At 60.5% G+C, this 17,054-nt stretch overlaps 1 protein-coding gene across 1 annotated transcript; it reads left to right on the top strand.

Moving 5' to 3' along the window:
• Positions 1-1,399: 1,399 nt before the first annotated feature.
• On the top strand, positions 1,400-12,765 carry HS3ST2 (heparan sulfate-glucosamine 3-sulfotransferase 2). The gene is made up of 2 exons (XM_021543812.2): positions 1,400-1,833; positions 11,546-12,765. Exons 1-2 carry the CDS (start codon positions 1,400-1,402, stop codon positions 12,162-12,164), a joined length of 1,053 nt encoding a protein of 350 aa, XP_021399487.1. The 3' UTR covers positions 12,165-12,765.
• The last annotated feature ends 4,289 nt before the right edge of the window (positions 12,766-17,054 follow it).

The following is a 17,054-nucleotide window of genomic DNA, read 5'->3' as shown; positions in this document are numbered from 1 at the left end:
CCCAGGGAGAAGCACTGCCATGCTCCCGCCCCAGCCCAGGTGAGAGGCTACAGGCAGCACTGCTTTTCATTTTTTTTTTCCATTGTTTCTCATGTCTGCACCGAGTTCTGGGTGTTGCACAGGAGGGAACCTGGTCCCCTCCCTGGACTGGCTGCCGGGAGCCTGCAGCATCCTCGTTTGTGTCGGGCTGGCACTTCTTGCCTGTCTCTCCCTGTCATCATCCTTCTTCCCAAGGAGCAAGACAAGTAGTTTTCTGCAGCCGATCAAGCTTCTAATGCTGAGAAAGCAGGAGCAATGGCTGCTAATGTCTCAGCAGTGTCGCACGCAGCCCTTTGGCTCAGCGGGAGCAGCCAAGCGGAAGCCTGGGGTGTCGGGGTACAAGAGGAAAGGAAAGAGAAGGGGAGCCGGGAATGGGGATGGAGCAGTCCGCATTCAGATTCTGCCACAGCCGGTGGGCTTCCCGGGTCAGCCTGCATGTGGGGCATCAGACCCGGGACAGGCGGGGCTGAGCAGCCCCAGCCCGGCAGTGGAATTTAATTCATGCGTCACTTTAAAGCTTTTCCCTCCTACTTACCAGCGGCACCGCGGCGGCCGATGGCTGCTCCTCCTGCCCTCCCGAGGACAGAAGCGACTGCTACCGTGGGCGGCCCCGCCGCGCTCCCCTCGGAGGCTGATGGCTCGGGCAGCGCGGCTCTGGCACCGGGCCGGGGCATCCCGGGGACCGGCCGTGACCCGCGCAGCCCCGAGCCCCGGCTGCCGCTCCCGGGCGAGGGCTGCTCACACCGTTCTGCTGCTTGGTCCCCGCTCCCGGGCGGAGGGTGCGCGGCTGCGGGAGGCGCCGCTTCCGACCGGGCTGCGGGGACGGAGGAGGGTGCCCCCGGCTCCGCACCGCCGCTTCGAGCGGTTCAGGGCTGGAAGTGGGGGCAGAGCGGGGCAGGGCCGGGCAGGACGGCGCGACCGGGCACGGGACGATCGCACGGGCACCGGGGCCGGGCAGGGCAGGACTCGGCGGGCAGCGGGACCGCCCCGGCCCCGCGGCAGCCCGGTGCCGGGAGGAAGGGCTGTGCGCGGCGGTACCCCCGGCCCGGCCCGGGGGAGGCACCGGCGGCCGAGCGGCCGCGGGGGCTCCGGGAGGCGCTGACGTCAGGCGGCCCCTTAAATAGCGACGCAGCCGCCGCTGCCCCGGCACTTCCCGCGGAGGCAGCGCGGAGCCGCCGCCGCCCGATGGCGGGGACGGCCGCGGCGGGGCGGCGGGCGCAGGGGGCCCGGGGCGGGCGCGGCGCCCTCGGGCGGCCCGGCCGCGCCGCCGCGTAGCCGCGGGCGATGCCGGAGCGGCCGCGCCGGGGCCGGGGCGCCGGGCCGGGGCCCGCCGTGCCCGGCGGCGCGGCCCCATGGAGCCATGGCGCGTAGGGCGCCGAGCGGGCGGGCCCCGGCCGTGGCTCCGGCTCCGTCCCGGCGGCTGGCAGGGAGGGTGCTCGTCCTCTTCACGCTGTCGCTGTCCTGCTCGTACCTGTGCTACAGCCTCCTGTGCTGCTGCGGCGGCCCCGCCGCGCCCCGCGCCCGCTGCGCGCCCGCCCGCGCCGCCGCCGCCAAGAAACTTCTGCAGCAGTCGCGGCCGTGCGGGCGGCCGGCCCCCGCCCCGCCGGCCGGCAGCGCCCCGGGGCCGGCCCGCCCGGGCACCAAGCGCCTGCCGCGGGCCATCGTGGTGGGCGTCAAGAAGGGCGGCACCCGCGCCGTGCTGGAGTTCATCCGGGTGCACCCCGAGGTGCGCGCCCTGGGCACCGAGCCCCACTTCTTCGACAGGAACTACCACCGCGGGCTGGAGTGGTACAGGTGAGGGCGGGTGGCTGCGGGACCGGCCCCGCCCGCCCCGGGCGCCCCTTGTCCCCGGCCGCCGGCCGTCCCCCGTCCCGGAGCATCCCCGTCCCTCACGCCGCGGGCCCCTCTCGACTCCCGGCGCTTTCGCTGTCGGAACGCTGGGGAGTTCCGCGTTCCTCGGTCAGTGGATGGAGCCGGCGGGGCGGGAGCGGCCGGAGCGGTCCCGGCGGGCGGGCTGGCGGCGGAGGCTGTCGCCCGGCCGCTCTCGGGGAGTTTTCCTCCGTCTCCTCTTGCTGTAGCCGAGCGGGTCGCGGCTCGGTCCTGCCCGTTCGCCGGAGCTTTCGGCTGTAGCCGCCCGAGTTACGGCCCTGCCGGTAGGCACCCAGGAGTCAGGACGATGCCAGGGCATCCCTTCCATCCCGTCTGAGGAAACATTCGCCCGGGTGAACGGTTCTCCAAAACACGTGAGTGCCTGTTCGGGAGGCACTGTCCTCCCACACCCCTGCTCGGGGCACCCCGCACGCTTCTGCTGCCGGGTTTGATCGCTGGCTCCTGGGAGGGACAGTCCTTGTCCTCTGCCATCCCGTCTCTCTGAACTCGAGTAACTGTGGATCTATATGGAATCTCTAATCATTTGCAGAGGTCAGCGAGTGTGTCTCCAGCAGGAGATGGTGGGATTTTAATTCCCGTAAGGGCTTTTGTGAGGTGCTGTGGGTGCTCTGGGAGAGGCAGCAGGTGCTGCTGTTCAGCAGGTCACAGCGCCCGTGGGCTCAGCGGTGCTGCCAGCGGTTCAGCCTACTCCCCGTGGTTCCCACCCAGTGTACCAGCTGCTTGCTGTGCTCCTGCAGAGTGCTGGGTGCGTTCAGGAAAGGCCGTGCGGCTTCTGCTGGGCATCAGCCTCGGGAAGCAGAGGGGAGCTTGGCCTGGGCCTGGCTGCCTGTAGCTCAGAGCAGGGGAAAGGACTCTGTCGTTGCCAGTGTCGGAGCATCACCGTGGGCGGAGGAGCGGCCTTGGGGCTGCACCAGCCTCTCCTGCCCGACATCTTGTCCCCAGTTCCAAAGCAGGTCGGTGCTCAGTGGCAAGCAGGTGGGAAGTCAGTGTGACGTAGTGCTCACTCCCAGCTCTGCTCAGGTCCTGGTACCGGGGGCTCGAGCCTTGAGAGGTGCTGCAGGAACTGCATGGAGAGACCTCAGCGCTGCTGCCCTGCGTCCTGCTGGGGTCACAGCGGACCCTGCAGCCAGGAGTGTTCAGATCCCCTGGTGCCAGTACTCGTGGCAGGTGACAGGAGAGTCAAGGCATGCACATGTGAAGCTCACTGGAGACATTTCCCTCTCTTGAGGGTGTCCTGCAGCCTGCCACGTTCCTTCTACCCTTCAGAGAGTAGCTACAGCAATAGCCTTCATCTGCTGTTGCCTCTTGGAAGGTCTGTGACAGTGCCTCTCCCCAACATCAGGCACTGTCACCCATCCTGCGTCCCCTAAAAGCCAGCTGCTGTGAGCAGCCCTGCAGCTCAGGCATGTGAGGACAGTGCTTTCTCTAAAAGACAACCAGAGTGGCAGGATGGGTGATGGAGCAGAGTATGGATCTTGGCTGAGCCCCTTGCTCAGAGGGGAGCTGCATGGGCTCAGCACATAGCTGGGAAGCAAAGCCCCTAAATCCTGAGCTGGGATCCTTCCCTGCATCCTTGTGTCTATGACTGCTCTGGGCTGTGCTTCCCCTGTGCTCTGTCAGGGTGGGAAATGTGGGCTGGGAGCCTCATGGGCAGTGCAGGACTGAACCTGTGACACTACTCCCTTTCAAGGTTTGGGACACAGAGCCTGCCCTGAATGAAGGGACAGACCCTGCCTGGGGCATGTAGGAGCGCCTGTGGACACCAGGAGTGGTGCTGACCCAGGAGGCAGGAGCTGTGCCCTCCCCCCCTGGCACTGAGGGGCTGCAGCAGTGTGCAGCCGAGCAGACACCTCCCACCCCGAGCCTGGCACTGTCCCTGTGAAGGGACTTGTCCATGAGCAGCAGGGATGCAGCCTGTGGAGGTGGCAGGGCGGTTTTGGAGCGAGGTGGGAGCAGCAGTGGGAGCGTGGCCAGGTGAGCAGTGCACTGTCCCGGGGCCCGGCTCTTTCTGGATCAATAGAGAGATGCCAGAGCAGCAGGGCCTCCACATTAGTTCAGCTAAAACAATTAAATGACACTTCCTTGGTTTTATTGCCCTATTTTTTTTTAAACTGACAAATGTGCCAAAACTTAAGCACAGAGGCTGCTAAAGTATAAAACGTGGAATTGATTTTCCTCCTTGCAACTGGAGCAATTAATGTGGAGCAGGTCTAACCCACAGCGGGATAAGCTCCTGTCGCCCTGCCAAGATCCTGGGAGCAGGAGAGCAGAGTCCTGCCAGGGGCCACGGCCCAGGAAGGACGGAGCAGAGGCTGGGGGCAGCAGATGTGGGGGCTGTGAGGGGTTGCAAGGGGCCTGGCAGGACCCCAGAGTGGGGGGCTTGCACCGGCCTGGCTGGGGCTTGTTCCAGCTTCCAGCTGGGGAGAGCAGGTGCTGCCCTGCTCGTGGAGGGCGGTGTCTGCCCACTGCCAGAGCACTGACCCTTGGAAAGGCAAAGGTGGAGGCATGCCCTGATGTGAGCAGACTTTGCCTGCTGGAGCCCCTGGCTGCTGAGTGCCAAGCTGTGTCTTTCCCTCGTGCCCCAGTGGGGACCCAAGTGGAGAGACCAAGTTGGTCTTTGGTGCAGTTGCAAGTAGCATGAGAACTGAGCCCCTTTGATGCTCCAGAAACGCTGCTTATCATTTTCTCACATTTTCCCCTGCCCTGGCGTTTGACGCAGAGATGGCAGAGCTAGCGGGAGGGGACACCTCCTGGTCTGCCTGTCCTTGCCTCTCCAAATGTCATGCGTGTTCACAGCTGTTCTCACGGTGCCATGGCCCGGAGCAGCCCCAGCTCCCCTGTGCAGGGGGATGAAGGCTGGGCAGAGCCAGACCCCGGGTCCCCCCGTGGGGGACCCCCACAACCCGGGGCTGCCCATCACCGGCTCCAGCCCCAGAGCCCCCGTGCTGCCTCAGTTCCCATCAGTCTCTAATCCACCTCATTAGCTACAGATACACTACAGGAAAGATATTTTTAGCAAGGTCTGTTTAAAGACAACTGAAACCAAACAGCAGCTACTGGGGAATATCGATTCATTACCAATCCTGCACTAAATGTTCAATATTGAGCTTTTTCCTGCTGCAAGTAGTGGGGGCCAATAACCTTCAATATTTTCCAGAACACAGGGAAGATGGTGTGATTTAAATTGCCGTTAACTTTGAGTAGTGCCTCTAATTGCATCATCTCAGGGTGCAGTTTTTCTCCTTAGGATTCCTGAGTGATCCTGTCAGATGCTCCAGAGTGTTTTCACAGAGAGGGGCTTTTCCCTGTGGCTGCAGCAGCAGGCTGAGCCTGGGTCCTGCGCATCCCGGCTGCCGCAGCTGAGCCCACAGGCGGTGTTGGCACAGGGCAGAGCCCGTCTGGTTCTGCACGGACCCACCTGGTGCCAGGGATGGCCCTCGGGCCGAGCTTGGCTGCCCGTGTGCCGCTGCCACCGGGCCCTGGAGCTCTGCCCTGCCGGAGCTCTGCCCTGCCCCTGTTCGGGGGGCTGGAGCACCGTGCAGCCCTGCCAGGGGCCGTGGCTGTGTCCCCTGCCCCTGGGCCTGTGGCAGGGCAAGCGAAGAGCCGGCAGACGCTAATTGCTCCCGGCCACTGCTAATTGCTCCCGGCTAATGGCCGGGCTGGCACGCGCACAAATGGGAGCCCATTAGCTTTGCCCTGCGACATGTTTGTGGGCTTTACTGACAGTGCATTTGGGTAAAGTTAATTAGGGAGAAGAGAGGAAGGCAGCAGCTTCGAGGAGGCTTTGAGATTTCCTTGACTTCAGGGAGTGCCCGGCTCAGGGGACCGGGCACGGAGCCCGCGGCAGAGCCCGCTGGGTGCGGCACTGCCCGGCACCATTCTGGGCATTGCCCGGCAGTGTCCTGGGCACTGCCCGGCAGTGTTCCAGGCCTTGCCCGGCAGTGCTCCTGGGCATTGCCCGGCAGCGTTCTGGGCACCGCCCGGCAGCGTTCTGGGCACTGCCCGGCACCATTCTGGGCATTGCCCGGCAGTGTTCCTGGGCATGGCCCGGCACCATTCTGGGCACCGCCCGGCAGTTTTCCTGGGCATTGCCCGGCAGCGTTCTGGGCACGGCCCAGCACCGTTCTGGGCACGGCCCGGCAGTGTCCTGGGCACTGCCCGGCACTGTTCTGGGCATGGCCCGGCACTGTTCTGGGCATTGCCCGGCAGTGTTCTGGGCACTGCCCGGCAGCGTTCTGGGCACGGCCCGGCACCATTCTGGGCACCGCCCGGCAGTTTTCCTGGGCATGGCCCGGCACCGTTCTGGGCATTGCCCGGCAGCGTTCTGGGCACGGCCCTGCACCGTTCTGGGCACTGCCCGGCAGTGTCCTGGGCACTGCCCGGCAGCGTTCTGGGCATGGCCCGGCAGTGTTCTGGGCATTGCCCGGCAGTGTCCTGGGCACTGCCCGGCACTGTTCTGGGCACTGCCATGCCCCTGCTGCCCACAGGCAGCAGTCCTGCTGTCCTGCCTGGGTCACCAGCGCTGCCCAGCCTCTCGCTCGGGCCAGGACAGCTCCCCTCTCTGAGGAGCCGGGAGAGACGCTGGAGATGAGCTGGCGTGGGGTGCCTCACTTTTGGCATTCAAGATGAGAATCCCAGCTCTGTTCCTTCCCCCGCTTTGTAATGCTGCAGTTCATTCTCACCTTTGCTTTGAAAGCACCAAATTCAGCCGGTGACCTGGCACGCCATGGGCTTGGCTGCCCTGTGGGGCTGGCGAGAAAGGGACTGACAGCAGGCCCTGGTGACCCTGGGTGTGGGTGGTGGGGCCAGGCTCTGCCCACAGCGTGTGCCCACGGACGAGCACGCAGGGAGCGAGGGCCAGAGCTGGCTCACGGGAGCTGGGGTGACAGGGAGCCTCCAGGACCCATTGCTGGCTTGGTGGGTTTGTGCCTGGTTGTTCTGTCCAGTTGCCATTTGCACTCACTGGCCACCGTGGCTCTGACACAGGCTGCCAGCTTGGGAATTGCTGCAGCAGCCGGGGCACACGCTGAGCTTTTAAAAACGAGTATTCATTTTTGAGGTGTCACCTGTGGAAGGAATTGCCTTGGAAATGGGAAAGGGGGAGAATCCAGCTGGTCCACGAGCAGAGGGCAGTCCCCAGCAGGGCTCTGTGCAGGAAGCCCTCATCCCCTGCTCCTTCCCAGCCCCGCTGCCCTCAGAGCTGACCTTGGCCTCTGCCAGACCCTCTGTCAGTGCTGAGTGACTACTGAGGGAGGTGAGAGTCACACATAGGTATGTCTGTGAAGGGCAATGGCAGTGTGCCCTTTGGTAAAGAATCTCTTGACTTAAAGGACACTGCAAATCTCCGGAGCATTTAAATGATTAAAAATGAATCAGCAACAAAGTTAATTACTATGTTCGCTCTGCTTTTATGCATGGAAATGTCCCTCATTAGCTGTCTGCAAGCACTGGTGTAAATTCTTTGAACATAAACATTTATTAAAGGGAGCTGCTCCATCATTAAATCCTGGCTGCTGTAGTGTGGGGTGCTGGCAGCAGGGCCATGGGGCCCAGCCAGCGGCTGCCAGGGCCACCAGCCTTGGGTGCTGTTTGTGGCTGTGCACGTGGTGCTGTGTCTGCAGGCTGGGGCTGCAGCCAGGCTGTGCTGCTGGGCAGGCAGTGCCCTGTGCTGGGCAGGCAGTGCCCTGTGCTGGGCATGGCAGTGCCCTGTGCTGGGCATGGCAGTGCCCTGTGCTGGGCAGGCAGTGCCCTGTGCTGGGCAGGCAGTGCCCTGTGCTGGGCATGGCAGTGCCCTGTGCTGGGCAGGCAGTGCCCTGTGCTGGGCAGGCAGTGCCCTGTGCTGGGCATGGCAGTGCCCTGTGCTGCTGGGCAGGCAGTGCGCTGTGCTGGGCATGGCAGTGCCCTGTGCTGCTGGGCAGGCAGTGCCCTGTGCTGGGCATGGCAGTGCCCTGTGCTGGGCAGGCAATGCCCTGCTCTGGGCATGGCAGTGCCCTGTGCTGGGCAGGCAATGCCCTGCTCTGGGCATGGCAGTGCCCTGTGCTGGGCAGGCAGTGCCCTGTGCTGGGCATGGCAGTGCCCTGTGCTGGGCAGGCAGTGCCCTGTGCTGCTGGGCATGGCAGTGCCCTGTGCTGCTGGGCAGGCAGTGCCCTGTGCTGGGCTCGCAGGGCTGCCAGCATGGCAGTGAGAGCTCTGCTCTGGAGCTGCTGGGCATCCCCTCTCTCCCCTCAGCCCCTTGCAGCCTTGGCAGGGTGGTGCAGCCCTCTGCCGGGGCATTGCCGTGTCCTCCATGCCCCCTGTGGTATCTCTCAGCCAGAGCTTTTTATTTTCATCACACCTCGGGTTCTCTCTTGTTTAACCAGGTTAAACTTCCTGAAGCTACCAGAAGTCACTTTTCTGGAGCTTTCATCCACCCTGCTACCCGCTGTCCTGCTGAGCAGAGGTGCCAGGCAAGAGCCGAGGGTGCTGTCAGCTGTGTGGCACGGCACGGCACAGCACGGCACGGTCCCGCCGGGAGCAGTGCCAGCTCCCGTGCTCCCGTGCCCACCTCCCAGCGCAGCAGGCTGCAGCTGCAGGCTGCTCGCAGCCCGGCCCTCGCTGCCGGTGCCAGCGGCTGGGACGGGCAGCGCAGAGCCCTCACTCGGGAGCTGGCACCGGGGTTTTGCCACATGAAGGGTTTGTTCTGTGCCGCCGAGCAGATGGAGCTCAGATCGCACACGCCAACCCCTGCACACAGCAGGGCTGACCCAGAGCCGCTCCGGGGCCGGGCTGGGACGGGATTAGCAGCGGGCACTGCCCTCCCCTCTCTTATCTGCAATATCTCCATTGTTTGATGAGATTTTGTACAAATTCCTCCCTGGGAGAGTGTTTCACGCACGTTCGACATCAAAGCGGCACAGCCAGCGAGGGAGCGCATGTTTCTTTAATGTGGGAGTGTTGTAGGGGCCGCGGGGTGCCCAAAGGCAGATTATAACAAAATTAATAATTCAGGCTCGGGAAGGTGCTGGTGAGGAGTTAACCCCTTCAGGGCGAGTCGCTGCCTTCACGCTGCCACAGCCGGGTCAGGCTCTGCCTTGCTGCTGCCCAGCACCTCTGGGGTGGTGGGCTGGTGGGGCTGGGCTGGCTTCAGGCACCGCAGGGCACAGCTGGGCCACAGCTGGGCACAGCTGGGCCGCAGCAGCTCCCTGGCTGTACCCACACATGTCCCCGTGTCACTAACATGGGCACACACAACCTCTGCATCTGGGCTGGAGGAGTGTTGGTGCCCATATGAAGTGGCAGTAAAGGGCTTTAAGAACTGGGCAAGTCTAGTGAAAGCAATCTCTAACTCAGGAGTAATTAATGCTGTCCCTGCAGCCAGAGCGATGTGCTGAGCGAGTGCCCCAGCCGTCCTCCCCCTGGCAGTGTCACTCGTACATCACTGTCCCCAGGCTGGCAGCAGCTGGCTCAGCACATGCCAGCAGCCAGTGCCAAGGCCGGCTGGGGACATCAGCGGAGCCACAGGACATGCCCAGGAGCAGCAGGAGCAGCTCCTGGCTGAGCCCTGGCCACGCAGCTGTGCCACGGCGGGCCAGCACCAAGAACCTTCACACCTACACATGCCAGCTTGGGCCTTGAAGCTCTGTGACATGCTATTTGTATGTAAATAACCCTGTGAATGCAGAAGTCCAAAAATATTATTTTAAAGTCTGGTGTAATTAAGTTTGCCATGCATTTCCCTGCTCCTGCAGCCCTGGGGATCCTGCCGTCAGCGGGAAAATGAATGCCTGGATGACATCTCTCCCCCTTGCATGGCTTCACTGGTGATTTATTTATCTGCCCGTGCTGTGTTTTGTTGTCTCAGCAGTCTCTGTTTGCTCAGGAGCAGCAAACACTGGGAGTCCATTTAAAAAAAACAACTCTTGTCTCATTTCAGTAATTTACTATGCAGAGGTTTTGTGTTTTTCATAATGGATTAGAACCTGTAATTTTGTATTTGGAATGCATGGACCTAATAACTCACGTAATGAAAGTCTAACAGGCTTGAGGATGAGCCATTAATGAAACAGCAGTTTTATGATCCTCCACAATATATTGTAATAGTGAATCACTTACAGAGCTGTCCTGTGCTGATTTATGGTGAAACTTGTTTGTGATGTGGAGATAGAACCATGTGCCTGCTCTCCCTGACAGTCATTAACCAATGGGAATTGTAATCTGGATTTATGGGTTTGGAGCAGAGCAGTGGGACGGCCAATTAAGCTCCATCCATGCCCAGGTACCTCAGTGCACCAGCCCTGCTAATTTGTGCTGACTAATTAGTTTGTTTTCTCTCCAATCTCTGGTCAAGAGCCCATGAGGGTGGGTGGGATGGTGCCGTCGGCAGTGCCACCGCTCCCCGCCATGCCCTGGCTCTTCCATCCCTGTCCTCTGGTCACGGGTGCTGTGGGCTGCTGCCGGATCTCCTGGCGGTGAGGTCTGCCATGGTTCCAGAGCCGCTGGCCACGGGCCGTGGTTTAGGGGTGCTGGAGGAGCCAGGTCCTGGTCCCTGCACCGACCCGGCCGGGGACGCCCTCGTGGTCCTGCTGCTGTCGGGTGTGTGGCACGGAGGACCCGGTGCCTCGGGCTCTGCGGAGGGACGGCTGCAGACAGGGATGCAGAGAGGGACGGAGTCTTTGCTTCCCCCGGCTGCTGCTGGCCCAGAGTCTCGGGGCACCCAGGGCTCCAGGCGGGTGCAGTGACGCCGGGGCCCCGTGCAGGGCAGGCGGGCACACGGTGCCGGGGCTCTGCCTTGTGGGGCACAGGGAGCCCACAGGCCGAACCGGGGCTGTGCCTGCTCGCAGCACTGCAGCTGCTGCTGCCTCAGGGCGCTGCTGGGCTGGGGATGCAGCACAAGGGTGCTGGCCCCATCCTGGCTGCCACGGTCCCTGGCCACTCCCGCCAGGCATTCCCTGCCTGCTCCAGCCAGGGGACCTCCAGTACAGTGAATTTGATAGTTTACTCTAGTAATACGAGACCAATTTATAAATCTTTCCATCCCATTAGTTTTTATTTGATTTGGATGTTCAGATGTCAAAGCAAATGATTTAATTAGTGCTAAGCTGGGCTGCAGGGATGCTGCATTTCCCCCAGGCTGGTGCTCCTTGCCTGGCCTACAGTCCAGCTCCCAGTGCCAGAAACAGATGGGTGTACCCAGGAGCCCCTTCGGAGTTCTTGGGCCTGCTCAGGCCCTGGTGGGGTGGGTGATACCCTGGTGGGCACAAGCCCCACATCCCTGGGCAGCCCCTTGTCCCAGCTCCTGCCAGCAGAGCGGCACAGCCCCCCGGGGCCTGTCCTTTGCTCCCCAGGGCTGCTCGTGGTGGTGGTGTGGCACAGCATCCTGCATCCTGGCACTGTTCACACACTTGCTACCGTGTGTGTGGGGCTGCCCGTGCCCCCGTCCTCTGCCCAGGCTGTCCCCTGGGGCTGGGATGGACCTGGAAGCCATCCATGGCCAAGGTCCTCCACAGTGCTGCTGGAGGGATCTGTGCCTGCTCTGTCCCCCTGGGAGGGAACGTGTCACCAGCCCCACGGCGCAGTCACCACCTCCTGGTGCCTGTCCCGGCTCCTTCCTTCCCCTCACCTTCTGCTTCGCTTGCAGGAGCCTGATGCCACGAACACTTGACAGCCAGATCACGGTGGAGAAGACCCCCAGCTACTTTGTCACCAAAGAGGCGCCACGGCGGATCTTCAACATGTCCCGGGACACCAAGCTGATCGTGGTGGTGCGGAACCCGGTCACGCGCGCCATCTCGGACTACACGCAGACGCTCTCCAAGAAGCCAGACATCCCCACCTTCGAGGGGCTGACCTTCCGCAACCGCAGCCTGGGGCTGGTGGACACGTCCTGGAACGCCATCCGCATCGGCATGTACGCCGTGCACCTGCAGAGCTGGCTCCAGTACTTCCCCCTCTCGCAGATTCACTTCGTCAGCGGCGAGAAGCTGATCACAGACCCAGCCGGGGAGATGGGCAAAGTCCAGGATTTCCTGGGCATCAAACGGGTTATCACAGACAAGCACTTCTACTTCAACAAGACGAAAGGCTTTCCGTGCCTGAAGAAGTCGGAGAGCAGCAGCTTGCCGCGCTGCCTTGGCAAGTCCAAGGGCAGGACTCACGTGCAGATAGACCCCGAGGTGATCGAGCAGCTTCGGGACTTTTACAGACCTTACAATATCAAATTCTATGAAACGGTCGGGCAGGACTTCAGGTGGGAGTAAGTGTCCGGGAGCAGAGCTGTAGTGACACGAAGCTGCAGTGCTCTCTGAGAGGGCCTGAGGGGCTGGAGCCAGGACCCCTCAGCCCAGCCTGCCCAGAATTGCGAGCAGAGGCAGGCAAGGGGCTCCCTGTCCCTTAGGAGGCAATGCTCCGGAGAACCAAGAGAAGGCGGACTCAGAGTCCTGCATCCAAGCCAAGGGATGAGTGCCCAGCAGCACTGCCTGTCCCAGCGGTCAGCAGCGAGCTCCTGTTTGCCCTTAGCACCACAGGGTCCCCAGGGCCCCATCCTGCAGCCTGTTCGGGCCGCTCCAAAGCACATCCCTCTGTGTCCCAAAGCAGATGGGAGCTCTGGACAGTGGCAGTGGGACTGTCCCTGCCAGGCCCCTCCTGGGCAGGCAGAGCTGCACTTTGTCACTTGCGCGCCACGTGTACCCCTGAGGACAGTGAGATGTATCTGCTTGACAAAGAAGTCTATGGAAAATGTTGTACTGATATTTTGTCCTGTGAATAAAGCACAGAATCCTGCTGTTACGGGTACTTTAGTGGCACTAGTTTCCTTGTTCAGCTTGTGATCCCTTTGTGTAAATAAAGTGGCTTCCACCAGTCCGTATGCATGGGCTGTTCTTAGGACAGGGCTGGGCAGCCCCCGGGCGAGCTGGGGGGCCACGGGGAGCCCCCACACCCTCAGACAGGCGAGGGAGCAGGCAGGGCTCAGGTAGGACAGGGCTCAGCCCGGCAGCAGCGAGGGCACCTGTGGCACATCCCTGCCTGGGGCTGCCAGGCTCACCCTGGCACGGGGCCGGGGATGTCTCAGAATGATGCATCGTGGCCATGCGGGGATGCAACACACCATGGACCAGTCTGCAAGGCCTTGCTGACAGTGATTAGTAACCAGTGAGCTCTAACAGGAAACAACTGGAGTTAATTAGTGGACACCTAAGAGAGCCCCATCTGCATCTCTGCCAATGCCAAATGCAGGGGAAGGCACAGCAGTGAGGGTACCCAGAAGCAGTTATGGGCAGGTGGAGGGAGAGATGGGAATTAATGGCCATTGACAGGAAAATGGGATATTTGCTTGTATGATTTTTCCTTTAAAGGAGAAAAACATTCACAGCGAGACTCACAAATCCCAGCCTCGCAGTAGAAAAGCCATTTCCAATCCACTCCAAGGAGGCAGAAGGTGCCAGGTTAGATTGATCCTTCTAACAATACTGTATTAGTGGGAAATTAGAGCTGGAGCCTGAGGAAACTGCTGCGATATCAAACAATTACTTTACATTTGTCCTTACAAATGGAGGGAGCAGAAATGTGCTTAAATCAAGTATTAGCTTTCCAAAGGGTGAGCAAATGAGGGCACAGGCAGGGCTGCCCTGAAAACGCAGAGCACATTAGGAGCTCTTAAAACTGGCTTTAAAAGCGCCAAGCAGGCAATATGCATGCCGAGGAGGCAGGGCAGGGTTTGGTGAGGATGGAAGGGGTTGGTGAGGACACGGAGTGGTGCTGGGTGGGTGACGTTGTGCCCAGTAGAGGGGCTGCCAGAGGGACACCCCTGCTCGCCCAGCCTGGGTGCTCCCCAGCCAGGGCACAGGGGACAGGGGCTCTCTCTCAGGGCTGTCACTGTTTGCAGCCATCCCTGGCTGTCCCCACAGCAGCCACCCCGCCGTGTGCGCCGTGTTTTGATGGGTTCATTCAGGCCTGAACCCCCGAGAGCAGCTGTTTAATATTAATCAGCTCATAAATAGTTAAACATAATGAATGTGATTTAAGTGGTCCCTGATCTTCCTCGTGCTGAAGAGCTCTTGAGACCAGCTGGGCCAAGGGGATCCTTCACTGGCGAGTGCCCTGCCCAGAGGAGCAGAGCCTCAGGCACATCCACGGAGTCGCAGCACTGCTCCTGCCTGGAAGCAGCCTGTCCTCCCAAAATGGTCCTCTCCCCTCTGGGACCGTCCCAGCACCTCGCAGCCGAGGATCTTCTCTTTCACATAGTGTCCCCATGTTCCTCACCCTGCCTGTCTCCTGATGAGGACACCCTGAGCCAGGGAGAGCTGCCTGGGGGCACCCCAACTCCAGCGTCTCCCCATGGCCGCTGGGCCAGCTCTTTACATCCAGTCCTGGGATTTCCAGGTGCACAGGAGCATTCTTATCACTCTGACCACGGCAGGACCACAGCACTGTGAGCACCGAGAACATTTGATTAACTTCTTATTAAGCTAATATGATTCAATTTCACTGCTGGCTCCATGTTTACTGGCGGTGGGCAAAGTCCTGGGAGTGGCTGTGGGGGACTCCCAGCCCTGTCCCAGTGATCGACGCATTTTATCTGATTTGAAAGTTTTCCATGTTCCGCTCCGAGCCCTGCCCAGGGTTCCGCGAGCAGCTGCCGCGAGAGGACCTGGTGGCGCTGAAATCGAGGTATCCTGCATAATTAATTACCTGGCAGCTAATTAGCCGGCCGGTCCAATTAGTGACTCCTGTACAGCCGGGGCTGCGGCTGCAGGCGGCAGGGGACTGGCACTGCCGGCAGGGCCGCTGAGGGGCTGGCACTTGTCACTGCCCATGGGGACTGGCACTTTGTTTTCAAAAACTGCACTCACTCCACCACATTCCTGCTACTAACTGTGCTGTCTACACACAGACAGACAGCATGACATGTTGGTTTTAGCTAACTAAAGCAAAAAGTTTCCCTAAACTGTGGCTTTTCCTTTTCTTTAAACCTGCTCAAACCTACTCTAGACCAAACAAACCCCCAGGACACCAGCAGCTGCTGCCAGCTCCCGGTGATGCTGAGTCCTGGCCAGCCCTGAGCCGCACATGGGGCCGGGCAGCACAGCTGCCCTGCTGCGAATAGGTGTTTTATAGGTGTTTTATAGGTGTTTTATAGGTGATTTCAGGTTTTAGGGGACCTTCTCGCGCTCATCCCCGCCACCCCCGCTGCCCTCCCTGCAGCCGGCTCCCGCAGTGACACGGTGCGGGGACAGCGAACTTCTCTGGCACGCTCCAGTGGCTGGAGATAAGGACAGCTTAGGGATAAATATTTACCCAGCGACTGAATGGATTCAACCGAGTTCATTCCTATTAGAGAATCTGTTTGTAATTATCTGAAGACTCGTTATTACCTGGGGACCTATAATCTCCCACAGTAATGAGTTCAAGTGGCTCCTGTGGCATAGCAAGCAGGAAAGGGAAGGTGGGAGGGGGCAGCTGCCATTGCAGCAAGGGCAGGGCAGGCTCAAGGACGGGGAGCTGTGGGCAGCTGCCACTGTAGCAGCGTGGCCATGGGGCACAGAGCTGCCACTTCGCCTCCCTGCCGGCCCAGGGGCAAGCCCTGGGCAGAGCTCAGGTCCAGGCAGAGCTCAGAGAGCTCAAAGAGGCAAAAGCTGAGACCTGGATGGAGCTGCTGCATTCCCAGCATGTGCTGGGAATGTGTTCAGGGCATGGTCTCTGTGCCAGGCGTGGGTGCATCCCAGCTCCTGGGGCAGCCCTGGTGGTGGGCTCTGGGCCCCACAGAGCTGCACTGTGGCTCAGCAGCGTTGTCCCAGTCCTGCACCCATAGGGACTAATTCTGCAAACCTGAACGCATTCTGTATGGCTCAAATAAAGTAACTGAAGAGCAAGATGCAAGGCAAGGCAGATATTGACAGGTCCCACATCTGCAAGGGAGGAAAACCCCTCCTGGGACACAGGTGCAGGGTTCCTGCACGCTAGCAGAGGGATGTGCCCACTGCCATTGCCACTCAGGGCGTGCTCGTCCCCATGTCCATCCACGTACACTGCAGGGCACAGCAGCTGTGCCACAGCTCTGTGCATGCCCAGAGGAGCAACCCAGGAGGGACAGTGCCCAGGAGGGACTGAGATGAGTTACTGTGCTGCTAATCCTGTGCAGGGTCCAAAGTGGCAGCCAGAACAATCCGTCTCTCCTTGTCACACACCAGGGATCCCTGGCAAGGCAATGGTGGCAGCTGGGCAGCCGGCGCCCTGGCTCACACCAGGCTCCGTGGTCCCTCCTCTTTGCTCCTTCCCTCTCCACCTTCCCTGAGTGTTGGCAGGTCCTGGCGGATTTGTGTGTTTTAAATAAAATCCTTTCTTTCTTTAAAATACTCTAATTCTATTTAGAACACCCAAAGTGGCTAATGCTCTCAGCCCCATCCCTGCCTGCCACAGAGCTGCCACGTGACAGTGCTGCCTTTAGTCACAGCTCTGTTATGAGACCAATCCATTCATTTATCTCTAATCTCTAAAACAAAGATAAAATTACATGATTAAGATCTAATTAAAGTCTAACTACCAGGACCATGAATCACTTCAGCACAACTTTAATGGATGCCTTTCGAAGCCATCATGCATTTGGTTTCCTTCTGTGGCCAGTGATTTCCCTGCAGGGACTGGGTCTGCTCAGGCTGATGTTTGCTCTCACTGGCTCTGATTTGGCTGGGGACCACTAAAAATGTTTACATGTGAGCGAGGAGCTCGAAAATCCATTTCTAACCAGACAGAAAATTTCATTTGACAAGCTCATTCAGATGTGCTGTGTCTCTGCAGAGCTGAGTGGAGCGGGGGGGCACCTCACCCAGCGCCAGCCCCGGCCCCAGCTGGGGACAATCACCTCAGCTCTGCCACGTGCTTGGCGTGGCACACAGGGTGCTCGGTGCCCCAGTGGCTCAGTGCCTGGGCAGCTGGTGGCCAGAGCTGCACTAAATGCCATTAGCTCTCCTTGGGGAGAAAAAGCAAATTAAAGTCTTTCTCACAGCTCTTGGGCTGTCCACCCTGAGGCACAGCCCTATAATAATGTTGATGGAGAATATTGTCATTTCCCTCTTTCCCAGCAAATCGCTGCCTGTCGTTGTCCCAGCGCTGTCCCTGCCACATCAACACAAGCATTTTAATGCCCTCAC

Source organism: Lonchura striata, chromosome 16 (genome assembly GCF_046129695.1).
Source record: "Lonchura striata isolate bLonStr1 chromosome 16, bLonStr1.mat, whole genome shotgun sequence".
Lineage (NCBI taxonomy): Eukaryota > Metazoa > Chordata > Aves > Passeriformes > Estrildidae > Lonchura > Lonchura striata.
This window is presented reverse-complemented; position numbering and strand designations above follow the sequence as displayed.